General features: G+C 42.6%; 1 protein-coding gene across 1 annotated transcript in view; it reads right to left on the bottom strand.

Annotated features, from left to right (window-relative positions):
- BRINP1 (BMP/retinoic acid inducible neural specific 1) overlaps nucleotides 1-18,055 on the bottom strand; it is a 156,988-nt gene that overhangs the window by 81,111 nt on the left and 57,822 nt on the right. The window contains exon 2 of the mRNA XM_062206914.1: nucleotides 1,352-1,542. Within this exon, the coding sequence (XP_062062898.1) occupies nucleotides 1,352-1,542 (191 nt within the window). The remainder of the gene's footprint in view (nucleotides 1-1,351; nucleotides 1,543-18,055) is intronic.

Below are 18,055 nucleotides of genomic sequence, written 5' to 3'. Positions count from 1 at the left end.
AAAGATCTATTTAACTTTGCATCTGACTAGCAGCAGAAAACAAACACTAATTCATTGGTGGTTGGAATGGGTGAGCCAGTTGGTTAAAGAGTAGACTGCCACTGAATTGTAAAACAAAATAAACTCTATGTACAGAAAATCATAAATTAAAAATGTAGCTCTGTCACTTCTTAGCTATTTTGAATCTCAGCTTCCTTATTGATAAAATGGAGATAATATGACAAAATGAAATTTTGAATACTGAAGACAACATACAATGCTTTCTATATGGCAAATACTCAGTAAATAGTAAATGATAAATTATAGGATGGATGAATTTACCCAGCAAATCTTCTAACCCACATTCCCCACATTACTAAATTGTTGAACTCTTTGTCTTCAAAATATACACTGTACATTTAGCCTAGAAAGTTCTGCTACCTTCTTGTTGCTAGTTAGCTCTTGTACACTAAAACACTACTTATCCCATGAAATTTATACTCAACATTCTAGTTAGTAGAAATCAACCCTCTTTAGTCAGTACACCAATCTATTTTAGCTGGAATGAGACATATCTAAATGTACTTCAGCAGATATGTGAGCTTTCTTCTACCCATGGGGTTTTCTCACGGTTCAGTGGACCCAGTCACTGGGGCACAAAACTGATACCTAAGGTATTGTTCATGAAATGATGCAATAGGCAAGACCCATGCTCCCCTAAATGCCCTAGTTTGCCCCATTTCCCACTCTCTTTTCAATTATGCCCTCCCCTTTATCTGCTCCTCTTATTTCTTCTCCCTCAAAGATTGTTCGGGCCTGATAGGAAGGGGGTAGGGGAGAGTGAATAAGGTGGAGCAAGTACTCAGTTTTCCTGTTAACTGACTCCATGCCAAAATGAGATTAAAAATTTTTGAATATTTAGTTATGTATTTTATCACAATAAAATGTTTGGTTTTAGATAACTATTAAAACAAAACAAGATAGCCCTCTAATAACACGACAACCTCAAGTAATCAATCCCTAAAGTAAGCAAAGGCAATAAGCAAAAGCAATTCCCTAAAGAACATCTGAAATATATTTCCCTGGAAGAGACCCCATTTCAAAGGAATTGAGATAATTAACCAATTGAGCATTCCTAATGAAATGATCTAATTCTAAACTTAAGCCGTATTGACAAGAAAGTTAGTAAATTCTCAGACTGTCTCCTAAACAGAATCAGCTGCTCAGAGATGTGCACAGTCACCAGGACAATTTGGCTTATCTAGCAGTGTATGCGAGACTAAGAGGGCTTTGCTCTTAGGAGATCCCACTCTCCCTTCCACCCCAGACCCCAAGTCATGACACAGTGATTACCCAGTGGCTGCTGACCTACCTCCCAAGGTGGCAGAGATGAGGAGGTGCGTGCCGTACTTTTTGATGATGGTATCGATGAATTGCTGAGTGGTGGGTCTCCTGCCAAGCAGGCGGATGCTCCTTTGAAACTCCGGCATGAGGGGCACTGGATGGCGGACCAGATCTCTCCTCTCAATGGCTGTGTTCCTCACCTTCCAACGGGCAAACTCCCTGGGCAGGAGAGATGAGTGACACTCCTCAACTTACCGCCCCTTCCCTGAAGTCAAAGTCCACCCAGCCAGCCCACTTGGGCATCTCTTCTTGGGTTGGAGAACGTCTGCACTTATTTTCATATATGTTTGATCTGGAGCTTCAACCCTCTTTAGTCAACAAATATTTATTGAGTACTACTTTTATCCCTGGGACATGGAACACGCAGTCATGTCCTCAAGTTCCTTATAGAGCATCATGGTTGTAGAATTAGGAGTCATTTTTACTATGTTATGGATAGAGAAGACAGTGATTATATTAATGGTGGTGGTTATGAGAATGAATAGTTCACAAGAATATCATGGCTAATGTCCTGTCTGTCACACAAGCCTCATAATTCTGGTACCTTTTGCAGGACCTAGTTCTAGGCTGTCTTCCAGCTGTTTGTCCAACTCCCTCACCAGTTTGTGAACCATACCATGGAGATGGAATGTTCTCAGGTACTCTCCAACCTACTTCTGTAAACATTTCAGTGACTGCTGCATGACAGTATTCATAATAATGCTAGATGAATGAATAAATAAGCCAGATGAGAGAAGGAAGGAAGGAAGGAAGGAAGGAAGGGAGGGAGGGAGGGAGGGGAGGAGGGAGGGAGGTAGAGTGGCAGGCAGACCACATAAAAATAAACCCAAAGCTCAAAGCACTGTGAGACTCATGCTAAGACAATGCAAAAGTTAAATATTCAGTCTAGGTCTCACTTTAATCCAAAATTTTAACATGTATTTATCAAGCACCTACTATTTTGATGTGACATTCGAGATAAACATGTCTTTTCTCTGGATCTACATTTCTTAAAATCCAATTCATATTACCTATTTCTTATTGTTGATTCAAAGATTACATGAAACATTGCGTGTAAAAATACCTTGGGAAACTGAAAGGCACTAATCTAATGTGAAATATTATTTTATAATTTTATTTCCTCACAGATCCCCAGACATGCACATATAAATCATGAAAGGTTCATGGATAGGGACCCTGGAGAATGTAAACTAAGTACAAGTAGAAATTTAAAGGAACTTGATTCAGGCTGCTTCTGCACAAATAATCATCACTGCTCCTACCAATGATGCAGCTGCCCTGGAGCAGCCAGCTCTCCAACCTGCCTGAGTTACACGCTTCCGATCCCTTGAGAAAAAGAGACCAACCAAAGGGGTGAGAAGGTGAGCCTAGATAAACGATGGGAACCAGAGTTTAATGAAAAGGTCTCTTTCTCCTGCCACAAGATGGGAGAGATGAATGAAGAAAGGGGCATGGGGCAAGAAAAAGCAGAACAGGATGGGAACCAGGCCAGAACATGCTCCAGTGATTCAGTGGTGGAGTCTGACCCCAGATTCATAGCAAACTGGGTCTGAAAGAGCTTTAACATTCGAATACACTTCCAAGCCTCAGAGTGAATGGTCTATGCTTATGGAATCTCTGCCTGTAATTCACAGCACAGTTCAAATTCTAAGTCAACTCAGTACTTTGCACATCTTAGGTACATAAATCCATCAACTGCACGCAGTGAATCCCTGCAAGGCACCTACTAAGGGTAACTTCTGAAATACACAGGAGGAGGATGGGCACATCACAGGCATGGCATGACAAAGCTCTCAGTCTGGCAAGGAAGATGAAATATTTCAAGTTTCTTGTAAATCAAGGAGCACAGGACACAGAAATAGGGAAATGTACTTGCCTGGCCTCCAGAGAAAGCTTCAGTGCTGTGGTCATGTTTGAACTACAGGTTTGAAGTTTGCATCAAATTTAGACAAATTAATATGTGATCAAAAAAAAAAAATAAAGAAAACCAAACCACAGGAAGGAAAGGGTAGGGGCAGAGTGAATGAGAGGAGGGTACAGAATGTGTAGTGGGAAGAGGTGAACAGAAGGAGAGCAGGATGGAGGAGAGGATAAATTAGAGCAAGGATGGAGGGGGAGGGACCTCAATAGCCAGTGGAGGGGAATTGACGGGCACAGCAGACAGGTCACCTACGACATGAGCCCCAGAGACCCTCCCCACCTCCACTGAGTTGTCCCTCATGAATAGAATGTGAAGGCGATGGAACATCACTTTCATGATCAGGTCACAAAAAGTATGACTTATATTTTGCTCTGTTTTTCTCTCTTTCCCACTGTCCTGCTAGCTCTCTCTTCTGCTGGCTCCCTTTTTATCTCTGTGTATCTCTCTTTGTTTCACTTTGTTTTAACTCTTGCTCTCTCTGTCTTGCTTTCTCTCTCACTGGCCATTTCTCTTGTTCTCTCTGTGTCTGGCTATCGGTTTGTCTCTGTCTCACCTCCCTCCTGCTTCCTGCTACAAGGTATAGCAAGACCACATGGCAAGGAGCAGAGGGAAGCCTCTGTCCATTGCTGCTGAGGAATGGAGGCCTCAGGAGAGAAGCCCAACAGCAAGTAGCCGTGTGAGCCCGGACACAAACAGACCCTGCAAGCCCAGTTTTGAGGTGACAACAGTCTGGGGAGAAACCCAGATGCAAGACACCCAGATCCCTCAGCTGCAGAAACTGTGAGAAAACATTGCTGTTTTAAGTCAATATGTTATGATGGAATGTATAATCAATGATCAATACCAATCAAGAGAATCACGAATTATAGGAAAGGAAGAGTCTTAATCAGCTTATCCCTGAACATTATAAAATGGTTTTGCACATAATTATGAACGTATACTTATCCATATAAACATATATCTTCAGGGAACAGACATTTATAGCTATATATAAGCATGTAGACATAGGTATATGTGTGTGTGTGTGTGTATGTATCATTGTTATTTAAGACTTACTTTCTGGAATTTTTTTTCATATGACCCCTGCCTATATTCCTCAAAATTAATTTTCATTTATACATAGAGAAGGTAACTAATTTGGTAAAGGTCATCCAGCTAGTGAGTGGTAGAGCTGAGTATAGAAAACAGTTATTTTGAATCGTCTGATTCTTAAATTTCTCCTTGAAGATAAATATTGAGAGGTAGAACATACAAACATTGTCGACCCAGTACAAAGGAATACTGCCATTCTCACCACTGAATTATAAGACCATGACTCAATGTCTTTTAAGAAAAAAAAAGCCTTCACAGTATTCATGAAGTTCACCAGCTATAGATCAAACACCTGCCATCTGTGTGGCCTCCTTGAAAAACCTAGGGAAGATGCTGGGGACTCAGCTTCTCCCTCCAGGGAAGCTGGAAGGATGAGGAGAGGGAATATGTGAACTGCTGCACACACAACCAGTCTCTCCGGACAAGCTCAGTAGCTGAGATGTTGTTATAAAGCACCAACTCCATACCAGGCGCTGCTTGCTCCACACCACAGATAGTGATCCTCACCCCAATGAACTGGTCCAGTTTTGGGGAGGTGGGATGACAAAGGCAACTCAAGTGGTTGTTTAGGTAAGTTATTAAACTCTGGTGAGCTATTACAATAGTATTTTTAGAGACAGAAGGATCAGAACAGAGGATCCCTGACACAGTCTGGAAACAAGGCTGGGTGAGATTTCTTATACAAATTGAATCTTTGGGCCAGCACTATGGCATAGCAGGTAAAGCTGCCACCTGCAGTGCCGGCATCCCATATGGGAGCCAGTTTGAATCCTGGCTGCTCCACTTCCCATCCAGCTCTCTGCTGTGGCCTGGGAAAGCAGTAGAAGGTGGCTCAGGTGCTTGGGCCCTGTTCCTACATGGGAGACCTGGAAGAAGCTCCTGGCTCCTGGCTTCAGATCAGCACAGCTCTGGCCCTTGCAGCAATCTGGGGAGTGAACCAGCGGGTGGAAGACTCCTCTCTCTCTCTCTCTCTCTCTCTGCTTCTGCCTCTCTGCAACTCTGCCTTTCAAATAAATAAATCTTTAAAAAAAAAATGAATCATGAAGGAAATGTAGGATTTGGTCAAAGATAGAGGAAGTGGTTTCCAGGAGAATGAGTTCTGTTTAATACAGTGGGGAGGGATGAGGAAGGATAAGACAGTTGGAAAGAGATGGGCGTATGTGCATACGTGTGATATATAAATGATGAAAGGTAAAGAGAGAGAGGTAGTTGGGGACCACAGAATGATAGACTGTGTGTCAAAAGACATTATTAGATTTTAGCTTATAAACTGTTCATGTTGCCCAACAATCCAGGCTACAAAAAAATCTGTGTTTATATGGCTCTATAAGTATTATAGGGATTTGGAATGAAGAACATCACCTTATAGGACCTGGGCAGTGGCGTGGTCGACTATGTCTCTGCCTGCAGTGTCAGCATCCCATATGGGCACCGATTCATGTCCCAGCTGTCCCTCTTCTGATCCAGCTCTCTGATTATGGCCTGGGAAAGTAGTGGAAGATGGTCCAAGTGCTTAAGCCCCTGCACCAGCGTGGAAGACCCAGAAGAAGCTCCTGGCTTCTGGCTTCAGATTGGCCCAGCTCCAGCTGTTGCAACCTTTGGGGACTGAACCAGCAAATAGAAGACCTTTCTCTCTGTCTCTTCCTTTCTCTGTAACTCTACCTTTCAAATAAATAAATGAATCTTCAAAAAAAATAAAAAAAAGAAGAACATCAAGTTACAGTATTCTATGGCTTTTCACTCCTTATCAAAATACACTGAAGTATAAAAGGGCTTGGCACCTAGATATATTCAGAAGCTATCAGCATAAGAGCTGAACGAGTTGATTTATGCATTTGGAACTTGAACAATTACTATTTATCCAGCTGTGAGGATATCACAGTGAACAAAATTGGTAATAGTCTTGCTCTCAAGGAGCTTAATGACATTGAAGAGTGAACAAATAGTAAAGAAACAAATGCACAACCGATTGGGGGACATGGTGACATTCACACAAATAGAGCAGAACAAGGTTGGGAAGTCCAGAGGTGAGTGGTTTTACATATAAGTCAGTAACCGTCTTCCTGATTTGATGACATCTGAGGAGAGATTTGAAGGAAATAAGGGTGGTCCATGAAACCAGCTAATGGAAGAATGCTTTAGAAAAGAGGAACAGCCTGAAGGCATGGAGAGGGAGAAAGGATTAGAAGGCCTTCTTAGTGAGATACTAGCAGAAAATTTCCCAGGTTTGGAGAAGGACAGAGACATCCTAGTACAGGAAGCCTATAGAACCCCTAATAAACATGACCAAAAGAGATCCTCACCACGACAGGTCGTAATCAAACTCACCACAGTGAAACATAAAGAAAAGATTCTAAAATGTGCAAGAGAGAAACGTCAGATTACTCTCAGAGGATCTCCAATTAGACTCACAGCTGACTTCTCATCAGAAACCCTACAAGCTAGAAGGGAATGGCGAGACATAGCCCAGGTACTAAGAGAGAAAAACTGCCAGCCCAGAATATTATATCCTGCAAAGCTCTCATTTGTGAATGAAGGTGAAATTAAGACTTTTCATAGCAAACAGAAACTGAAAGAATTTGTTGCCATTCGTCCTGCCCTGCAAAAGATGCTTAAAGATGTGTTACATACAGAAACACAGAAACACGGTCACCAATATGAAAGAAGGTAAAGGAAGGAAACTCACAGCAAAAGATCACAGGAAGCTCAGTTTCTCTTTGACATAGAATTAAAATCTGATTCTCTGTTAAAGCAATGTGTTAAAGTAATCTATTATGTTCTCTTGATGTCTGTTAAATTCTAATTGTTCAAAAACAGCTGAATTTTTATTAAGAGCTATGGGTTATTTAAATATGCGCTTATTTTCAAAGATTTGAATAATCACCTTGTAACAATGATCAAATTTGGTCTATGTTATGTCATGATTTTAAGGAATCTTATTTCAACCAGATATTTTGGATTTTGAGCCTTCTTGGCATTCTTGACAGGCATACAAAAAATCAAACTTTCAAACAATCTGGACTCTAAAATTTCCAGTAAATCCTGGACTTTGGTTTTTCCAGTTTGGGCCCAACTGAAAAAATCTAAGGACCTATGTCTCTCATCTTATAGAGACACTAACTAATCAGGCTATTTGGATTATATTAGAAGTACTGTCAAGATGTGACATGGTACTAAATTTTAAGTTTCTACAATGGAAAATGCTATTAATACAAATGTTTGAGAATTAAAAAGTCTAATGATCTTGTGTTACTAGACATGATAGTTATCTTAATGAGAAAGCCCCAGAGGCCTAAAGGGTTAAATACTTGTAAAATCCTACAGGTGCTTTCAAAAATACTGTGAAGTAAGCAAGTGCCTCTTGTTGGTTGATGAGTTTATAATTTTAAACATGGCAACTTAAAGTCTTTTATCATCCATAGTTATATATGATTTGCTGCTCATAAAACTAAAGCGTTGTTGGTTCTGTGTTTAGCTGTCCTCCTATAGTTACCTATGGACTTTTTCCAGCCACTTCTTTTGTATACAGTACTTTGGGATGGATCTGTAACAGATGAAGCCAATAATGTATTAACAGTACCAACTGAGAGACAGTATGGTTAACTGAGGTTACTAAAAACAAAAAGCAATTCAAATCAATTGGCAATCTACAAAAAGAGTTAAAGATTTTAAAAGCTATTATTAAAATTGCTATATTGGTCTACTATGCTATGTTATATGTGTGTACATATTGTATGTCCACATGGGACAATTTTATTAAGAGTTTTATTTTAAATGGCTTATGGATAAGATTGTCCATAAATTTAAGCTGCTAAAATCAATCAAATATACATTTTAATTTGTGTGACCTGAATCTGTGTATCATATGTTTTAAACTTGTTGGTAGAAAGAAACTAAATATTTTATATGGTTGTGCTTAAGTTTACTGGTTAAACAAACTACACCATGTTAGATATTTAAGAGGTGTTTTCAAATACATGATTCTTAAAATTTATAGAAGGCATTGGACCTTCTGGTAAATGTTTTACTAAGTTGTTATCTAATGGTTGAAACTGTTTGCTAAGTATTCATGTGATATTGCTATTGTCAGCAAGCGATCTAGGACTTGCTCCCTCATTTCTCTATTCTAAGCCCAACTTGTTCTTTCATTTCTCTATTCTCTTCAAGGTAGGAAACTAATTCTATTATTAAGGAATCTATAGGACACACAATTTAATCTTTAGACCTTATAAAAGAGATGGCTAACATTTTTCTGTAACAGCATAGCCAAAATAAGAACTTAAATAATAATCTCATAGCTAGATTTACTTCGCGAAGTATACAGTAAGTAGAAAAAACCTCCCTTTCAGACCAAAGGGAAAGAAAGTTTTTAAGTGAGAATATAATTTTCCTCATGGGCATTGTCTACCTTAGAAAAACTACTACAGAACATGCCTGTGACTATAGACTTGTAGTTTAGGCCACCGAAGATTAGAGATGGGACTTGGGCACTCCCTTGACTTGCATCCTCTGCTCTGCTTTAACACAAACCAGGAGGAAAAGAAAGCTAGGCATCAGAAGCAATGGGTGGCAGGCCTATTACTGGCTGATCTGTACAGTGATCTGCCCTCAAAGAGACCCAACAGGCCAGTCCACTGCAGCGGCTTTCAATGTGGTAAGCCTGGGCTTCAGCAGAAGTCAGCTTGTGAAGAGCCCTGGCAGCTCTGCCAAGAGTTGGATCACTGGAAATGGACCTGCCCTGGAGTCGAAGGATGCCCAGGTCAGAGCCACAGATCTTATTGGCTCTAAGCTGAAAAGCCCTTCATTCAGCCCAACTTCCAAAGTGACCACTGCAGCTGAGGGGATGGTCAAGTAGGGTCAGCAACATTGCAGGCAGAACTGTAAATTTCTTGTTAGAGATGCCCCCTGCCTTTACCTGGCCAGCTCTCCTCCCAGGCCAGCCAAGTAATGAAAGTCAACAGAGTACCTTCCCCTAGGAGGTTCACACCTCCCTTAGGATGGACCCCATGTGAAGAGATAGATAGGTCTGGGCCTCTTAACTTACAAGGCCTAAAGCCCACCAGATTATTATCAAGCCCCTTCTATCAGGTTCTATTTGCCTCTCAATCAGAAAACTTAATTGTAGCTTAGACAGCACCTTTCTTAGCTCCTCTAATAATGACTCTGTCCTTTGTTCTCGACCCTGTCTAGTGCACTTGGGCCTCATTCCTTCGTAATCATAACCTCTACTCTACCACCAATGGCTCTACTCCCAACCTGTGTGTACTGATGGTCCTCTTCCCCACTTAATGCTGTATAATTGTTCAGACCTGGTAAATGCCACTCTTAGGATCATTGGTTACTATCCTCATGCTGTCTTTTATGACCTTGTCTAAATATGATCAGAGTCGGCAAACTTGGAAGGCTTCCATAGCCTTGGCAACTCATGACGACAGCCTAGGGTGGTTACTGGCGCCATAAACTAGAGTGTCAATTTGTTGGGTCAACAACAGGAGTCACTGTGCACTTGCTCCTCATGTGGGATCTCTGTCCTTAATGTGCTGTACATTTTGATTTAATGCTATAACTAGTACTCAAACAGTATGTTTCACTTTGTGTTTCTATGTGGGTGCAAACTGTTGAAATCTTTACTTAATATATACTAAATTGATCTTCCGAATATAAACAGAATTGAAAATGAATCTTGATGTGAATGGAAGGGGAGAGGGAGTGGGAGAGGGGAGGGTTGCGGGTGGGGGGGAAATTATGGGAGGGGGAAGCCATTGTAATCCATAAGCTGTGCTTTGGAAATTTATATTCATTAAATAAATGTTAAAAAATAAAAGTTAAAAAAAAGAAAAAGAAAAGAGGAACAGTAAGTGCAAGGGCCCTGAGGAAGGAAAGTGTTCACCAGGTTTGAAAGCTGTCAAGAGGGCAGACTTAGATGAGTAGCATGGGTTAGATGAAAGGAACAATGATTTAAAAAATAATGGTGCCGGAGCCGCGGCTCAATAGGCTAATCCTCCACCTTGCGGCGCCGGCACACTGGGTTCTAGTCCCTGTCGGAGCACCGGATTCTGTCCCGGTTGCCCCTCTTCCAGGCCAGCTCTCTGCTGTGACCCAGGAGGGCAGTGGAGGATGGCCCAGGTGCTTGGGCCCTGCACCCCATGGGAGACCAGGAGAAGCACCTGGCTCCTGCCTTTGGATCAGCGTGGTGGCCGCGGTGGCCATTGGAGGGTGAACCAATAGCAAAAGGAAGACCTTTCTCTCTGTCTCTCTCTCTCTCTCTCACTGTCCACTCTGCCTGTCAAAAAAAAAAAAAATTGTGACATCTAAGGATGTGACGCAAGCATGGATCTCAAAAGGCTTTGTTGGTCTTGGCAAAAACTTTATTTTAAAATTCTAAGTAACATGAAGAGCCAACAGAAGTTTTGAATCAAACAATCTGATTTATATTATAAAAGAAAATCTAGAAAACTTTTTCTGTTAGATAGTAAATGTTTTAGCTTTCAGTCATAAGATATCTGACGCAACCACTGAGCTCTGTCCTTTCTGTTATGAGTATTGGCAGGCAGCGATAGACAATATGCAAATAAGTAGGTGTTGCAATAAACTTTATTTTTATTTATTTATTTATTTATTTTATTTTTGACAGGCAGAGTGGACAGTAGAGGGAGACAGAGAGAAAGGTCTTCCTTTTGCCGTTGGTTCACCCTCCAATGGCCGCCGCGGTAGGCGCGCTGCGGCCGGCGCACCGCGCTGATCCGATGGCAGGAGCCAGGTGCTTCTCCTGGTCTCCCATGGGGTGCAGGGCCCAAGGACTTGGGCCATCCTCCACTGCACACCCTGGCCACGGCAGAGAGCTGGCCTGGAAGAGGGGCAACCAGGACAGGATCGGTGCCCCAACCGGGACTAGAACCCGGTGTGCTGGCGCCGCAAGGCGGAGGATTAGCCTAGTGAGCCGCGGCGCCGGCTGGCAATAAACTTTATTTACAAAAGCAATTAGTGGGACAGCTGTAGCTCATATGTAGTATGACCCTTGTCTTTTTTTTTTTTAATTTATTTTATTTTATTTTATTTTTTTTTTTGACAGGCAGAGTGGATAGTGAGAGAGAGAGACAGAGAGAAAGGTCTTCCTTTTTGCCGTTGGTTCACCCTCCAATGGCCGCTGCGGCCAGCACATCTCGCTGATCCGAAGCCAGGAGCCAGGTGCTTCTTCTGGTCTCCCATGCGGGTGCAGGGCCCAAGGACTTGGGCCATCCTCCACTGCCTTCCCGGGCCATAGCAGAGAGCTGGCCTGGAAGAGGGGCAACCGGGATAGAATCCGGCTCCCCGACCGGGACTAGAACCCGGTGTGCCGGCACCGCAAGGCGGAGGATTAGCCTGTTAAGCCACGGCGCCGGCCGATGACCCTTGTCTTAAAGCTTCACTCTGACTCCATTCAAAGAAGTCACGAAATCCAACTCACTCAATCACAAATGGGAAAACTGAATATCAAAGAGGTTGAATTATTTCTCCAAGATCACACAGAACATGCCTAGCAGGTCTCAGAGCCTAGGGAGCCATGACTCCAAGTGCAATACCCTTTCCAATACCTTAAAAAAAAGGACAGGAGAGGAAAAGAGGAGAGGAGAGGAAGAGAGGGGAGGGAGGTCGTGGGAGGGGAGAGGAGAAAAGAAAGGAGGGGATGGGAGAGGACTGGAGGAGAGGGGAGGGGAGAGGAGAGAGGAGGGAGGGGAGGGAGGAGGAGAGGGGAGTGGGAGGGGAGAAGAGAGGAGAGAAGAGGAGAGAACAGAGGAGAGGAGAGCAGAAGAGAGGAGAGCAGAGGGGAGAGGAGGGGAGAGGAGGAGAGGGGAGAGGAGGGGAGGGGAGAGGAGAAGAGTGGAGAGGAGGGGAGGAGAGGAGGGAGGGAGAAAAGAGGAGAGAAGAGGAGAGGAGAACAGAGGAGAGGAGAGCAGAGGAGATAAGAGGGGAGGGGAGAAGAGGGGAGAGGGGAGGAGAGAAGAAGGGAGAGAAGAGGGGAGAGGAGAAGAGAATAGAGGAGAGAAGAGCGGAGGGGAGGGGAGAGGAGGGGAGGGGAGTAGAGGGAAGGGGAGAGAAGAAGAGTGGAGAGGAGAAGTGAAGAGAGGAGAGGAGAGGGGGGAGGAGAGGGGAGAGGAGGGAAGAGGAGAATAGAAGAGAGGAGGGGAAGAGAGGAGAGGAGAGGGGGGAGGAGAGGGGAGGAGAGGAGAGGATAAGGGAGGGGAGGGGAGAGGAGAGGGAAGGGGAGAGGAGAGGAGAGAGAAAAGACTCTCTTGCCATGTTGTCTAACTGCTCTTCTGGTCCATGAACAATTTCATCATGTAAGTTCCCAGTGAACTGTGCACAAAATGGTCTTTCCTTCTGAGCCCACAGAGTAAGCGAATTCCCCTTGGAGGAGAAGGCAGAGCGCACAATGGCATAGGATCTGCCAAATATGCTCATGACCAATTAAGCATCCCAGCAGGGTGGGTGAACCAATTAGATTGAGATTAAAAAAAGGTAGTGGATAGAAGGCATGGGGTGTCTACAGCAAGGCCCATCCCACTGGGGGAGCTGAAGGCAGGAGGGAGAGTGATGTCAGGGACAAGCACTAGATGAAGACCAAAGCCAGGGCTGCTAGATTTAAAAAAAGTCCACAGAGAAAGCTAAAGGCTAAGGCTTTCTTTTCAGAGCTCAGCATTGCCTTTATCGGAGTCCTTCTTCCACGTTATTATTCCCTGCTCCTTCATACACATGCATACACAAATACGCACTCTCGCTCATGACGCCTTGAGTATGAAGCTGCACAGAAGAAAAGCCTATGACACAGGCAGGACAATTGCCCCTGTGCTCTTGGGAACCTGTCTCCTCTCCTGGATACCCAAGCTGATTGATTTGAATGAGGTCACCTTTGGTCTTGCCTCCTCTAGCCTAGACTCTGGAGCTAAATATCTTGGGTTAAAACCACTATCTATTGTTTGAATTCTGTAAACTGTCAATGGTACCAACTTTGGGGCGAGGAGTTTAGCTTTATATCACGAAGCACAGTATCTGGGAAATAATCAGCTTTCAATAAAATGTTAGTGTAAAGTTATTACACATACTATCATTATTTTATGGTTTTATGAGTGGCTTTAAAGGGAAGTGGGGTGAGAATGGATAAATGGTGGTGGGGTGAGAAAGGAAAGGGAAAGATCAGGAGCTTTTTAAAGTTAACAGTAGACAGAACTTTGGGGAAAGATTCGGTTTGACTTTTGTGAGGAATATTATAAAGTAAGACTGAGTTTATGAAACATTTTATAAACTCCAATCAAGTCTATTTCTTCATAGATGGCATGAAGACAAACACTGCACAATGATGCAAACTGTAAACATTAAGTGAAATAATTGTGGGAAGACATATTTCCAAATTGCAATAAGGATGGACAGCTGTTAACTAGTGCTGGTGTTTGTGTTATTTTCATTATTTTTATACAGCACATTTATAATTATGATGTTTCTATTGCTTAAAATGTGTTTGGTTTCCACATCTGTGACATGGGGGATTATAATTTCTACTTCTTAGGGATATGTGGAGAACTCCTTTGGCAATTTTGGGTCCATACAAGAAGCTGGATAATTTTGAGTTTCCTCCATGGTTTTCCAGGTAATCAAGGCTGCTAGTGATCTCTGAAAAAGTCAATAATTGTTTTCTATATAATTGAGGCTAATAGTGACCTTTGAATAAGTGAAGGACTGTTATACTCTTTTCCACAAAGCAGACATTATGGCTTATTTGTTTACTTGAATTTGAACTTCTAGCAGATATGGTTGGAGGTGGTTTTCAAAAACTTATATCATTTGGTAAACAGTTATAAACATCACTTCATTGAATCATACCACATGTGATGATCATTGTCATGAATCCCTCATTTTGTGATACTAATATCTCTGTTTTCGAGAAAAAATTAAAAACCATACATATCCTATGGGTTTTAAAATATAGAGACAATAGGAAAAATGAAAGGAAGAATAGAAATTAAGATTTAGGTTAAAAAATACATGCAAGGAGCCAGCACTGTAGCACAGTAGTTAATCCTCTGCCTGTGATGCCAGCATCCCATATGGGTGCCGGTTCTAGTCCCGGCTGCTCCACTTCCAATCCGGCTCTCTGCTACAGCCTGGGAAAGCAGTAGAAGATGGCCCAAGTCCTTGCATCCCTGAACTTGCATAGGAGACCCAGAAGAATCTTCTGGCTCCTGACTTCAGATTGGCTCAGCTTCGGTCATTGCTGCCATTTGGGAAATAAACCAGTGTATGGAGAACCCTTCTCTCTGTCTCTCCCTCACACTGTGTGTAACTCTACCTCTCAAATAAATAGATAAAATCTTTAAAATAATTACATGCAAAACTAATTCCATAAAGTCCTGAGCACTTGATGCAAGTGAACTACAAATGTCTCTGAGCGTCTTTACAAACAAAAAAGGGAATCACAGCCCAAAGAGCCAAACAATCAAAAAGACACCAAAGTAGCTGCTGATAAAGTTGCTGGAGTAAATCAAATTCCCTGGATCCTACAGTAAGACACAAACATATCCTACAGCTTCTCTTAGAGAGATAAATGTAGTTGATGCCGGTGGGTGATGTCCTCAATAACCCCCAAGAAGTTTGGTGGCTACAAAGTCGCAGGTTAGCCTAATGTGTATGCCATAACACCATTCAGTAAAGCAATTTCATGAAGATCAAAATATTATAGTCTAGATATGTAGTTCTTTGGGGATTCTGACTTAATTCAGGAATACATTTGGGTATACATTGTAGACACTGGACACTCCAATAAATGCTTGTTGAATGAACGATTGATTACAGTTATGGAATGTTTGCATTTGTTTGTTCCTTGGCAGCTTATTTCTTCGCTTGCATTAACTAATCATTGGGAGTGGAATAAAAAGAAGCCTCTGAGTATCAGGGCGATGGAGGAGAATTCTGAGACGGCTGCTGTTATTGTTAGCAGCAAATTATCCCCAGAGATGAGCAAGGGAGGCTGCAGACGAGGAGAAATGAAGAGATGAAATTATTGAGCTGAGAGAGAAAAAGAGAGGGCATTTCTCTTGCCTACTGTTCCCAGTCTCTCCTCACACGATCCCCAGCCAGCTCAGGGAAAGGTGAACCCAAGGGCACACGTGAAGCTGAAATGATGCATCTTAACAAGAGGGTGTCAGTGCCAAATCCCCTGCCTGCCTCCATGCTCCAGCACATAAGTGGGAGGGCAGCGGAGGAGCTGCAGCATCCAAGCGAATCTCTCAGAGTGTTTTGGCCCCAAAGGGGTGAGACGAGGTAAAGCAGAAAACTAGAAAAAAAAATGAATTCTTCATGAAAACGTGGTTAGGAACAGAATTGTTTTAATCACAAGTAAAGATATTGACTTAACTAGAGAATAAAATAATCCTTGCTCACAATGTATATATAAGTCCCTCTACTTTTCAAAGTGTGTTCATTTAAAGAATGGCATTTTTGTTCTTCTGTCAGTCCCACAGGAGTTCTGAAGGTCCTTAAGGAAACAAACTCCGGAGAAATGGGGCCTCTAATCCAAGGAAAGCATCTTGGAATGGAGCCACATGTTTCTTGTTGGGTGGAAACTTGGGAGGGAAAAATAGAGACAGAACAAGCACACTTGGAAGAGCCAAATGGACCATTTCCAGAGAAGCAGGTGGGCTTTGTCATGGAGCACTGTTGCTGAGTGCAGGGGGCCACAACAGAGGTTGTGGGAATTAATCACGGGGAAGGCAGCTCAGAAAGCACGCGCTCTGTTTTCCTCAGATGCCCTCCAAGCCCCCGAGTGCCCTGCTCACCGCCTTGATGCACAGAATCCGAAATATCAGATGGAAGGGCTTTTGGAGAAATCACTCAAGGTCATCAGTGTCATTTCACACGTAAGGGACACTGAGGCGCAGTGAGAAAAGGGGACTTTCTCAAGGTCATAACGCTATTGCTGGTTAAGGGCATTAGAATCCAGCTTTCTGATCTCAGATTCAGTATCTTCCAGTCTGATTCACTGTCCTATCCCATTATCTAATTAATTTTGTGGGGTCTGCGGTGCACTTTGTATGAGATCAACCTTTGGCATTGTATTCATTATCTTCCCAGCAACCTGGAAGATGAGGAGTCTGACCATCCCCATCACTAGTTGAGGAAACTGAGGCCTACCGCAGTGAAGACTCCTTGGCAAATGTAAGCCAGAGTTGGGACAGAAAGTCAGATTTCGTGATTCTTGGTCTCAATTCCTCTTTGTGTCTTCCTATTCTCTCCTTTCCTACCCATTTTGGTGCCATCATGCTCACCATTCTGGAAGACAAGTACTGATGCTCCCGAATCACCTTGCCAAAGCCCTTCAATGCTCCACAGAAGAAACAGAATATCATTAAGAAGCAAATGCATTCTGCCCTGAGCATCTGAAAAAGGGGACAGGAAATAGGTCCTTTGCTGAAGACCTTGTGGCACCACCAGGTAAGCACAGACTATAGAGCTGGGCAGGCCTGGCTCTGACTCTCAGCAGGATGCCACTCATTAACTGAGTGGTAACTCAGATTCCTCAGCCTCTCTGGGCTTTGTCAGTGCAGGAAGAATCTTAGTACTTACCTTGCAGGGTTGCTGGAAGGATTAAACATAATGAATGCAATTAATCTGGCAGTAGTAGCTACTCAATAAATGTTAGCTATTTATCCTTTGGCAAGGCATTCTGAAAGGGGAGTTTGTCTCATAACACATAACTTTTAATGGATATTTTAAATGATCTTAATATGCCCATGGGCTCCAGGGATTACACGAATTGCATATAAATAAAATATTTAAAATTCTGTTTACTCGATTTGTCTCTCTGCTTATTTCCAAAGCATCTATTGTGAAAGCATGACTCATAACTAAATTTAGATTAATAAAAGTTTGAAGCAGCAATTATTTTCCAATTATCATAAATCCCATTAAACATTGCAATTATATAAATTTTCCTTTCGGATTACAAAATTTGAGAGCTCTAAGGGACCACAGAGAATGTCTTCATCACTGCCTTCCATCTATAGAAGGAATCTCAAAGACTCTGAGAGGAGAGATAATTTTCCCAGAGACACACAGTTGTTAGCAGCAGAGCTGCTTATAAAATCTAGGTCTTGCACACCCAGATCATTGCTTATTTTCCTCTGCTACAGTACATTTTTTTTAAGTAGAAAAATCTATATATTTCCCAAGCAAGTAATATTGCATTTAATGGCCAATTTCTTTCCTGTTAGATATTTTAGGAGTAGCAAGCATCTAAGAGCCCCTCCCAAATCCACACTCTCAATTAGACCCTCCTTTCATTTTTCTTTACAAAAGATTTCTCTGTTCCTGCTTCAAAATAATTAAGGAGCAGGTATTGTAGCACAGTGGGTTAAGCCATGACTTGGGACACCTGCATCCCATATCGGAGTTCTGGTTCGAGTTCTGGCTATTCCAGCATCCTGCTAAATCATCCTGAGAGACAGAAGATGATTGCTCAAGTGCTTGGACCTCTATCACCCACATGGGAGACCCAGATGGATTTCTAGGCTCCTTGCTTTGGGCTGGCCCAGCCCTGTGTTTGTGGGCATTTAAGGGGTGAACCAGTCAGTGGACAATGTCTCTGAATCTCTTTCCCTCCCTGTCTCTTTCCCTCCATCTGTTGCT

The sequence above is a fragment of the Lepus europaeus genome, chromosome 12 (assembly GCF_033115175.1).
Source record: "Lepus europaeus isolate LE1 chromosome 12, mLepTim1.pri, whole genome shotgun sequence".
Taxonomy (NCBI): Eukaryota; Metazoa; Chordata; class Mammalia; order Lagomorpha; family Leporidae; genus Lepus; species Lepus europaeus.
Note: the sequence above shows the minus strand (reverse complement) of the source record. Positions and strands in the feature narration are given on the sequence as shown.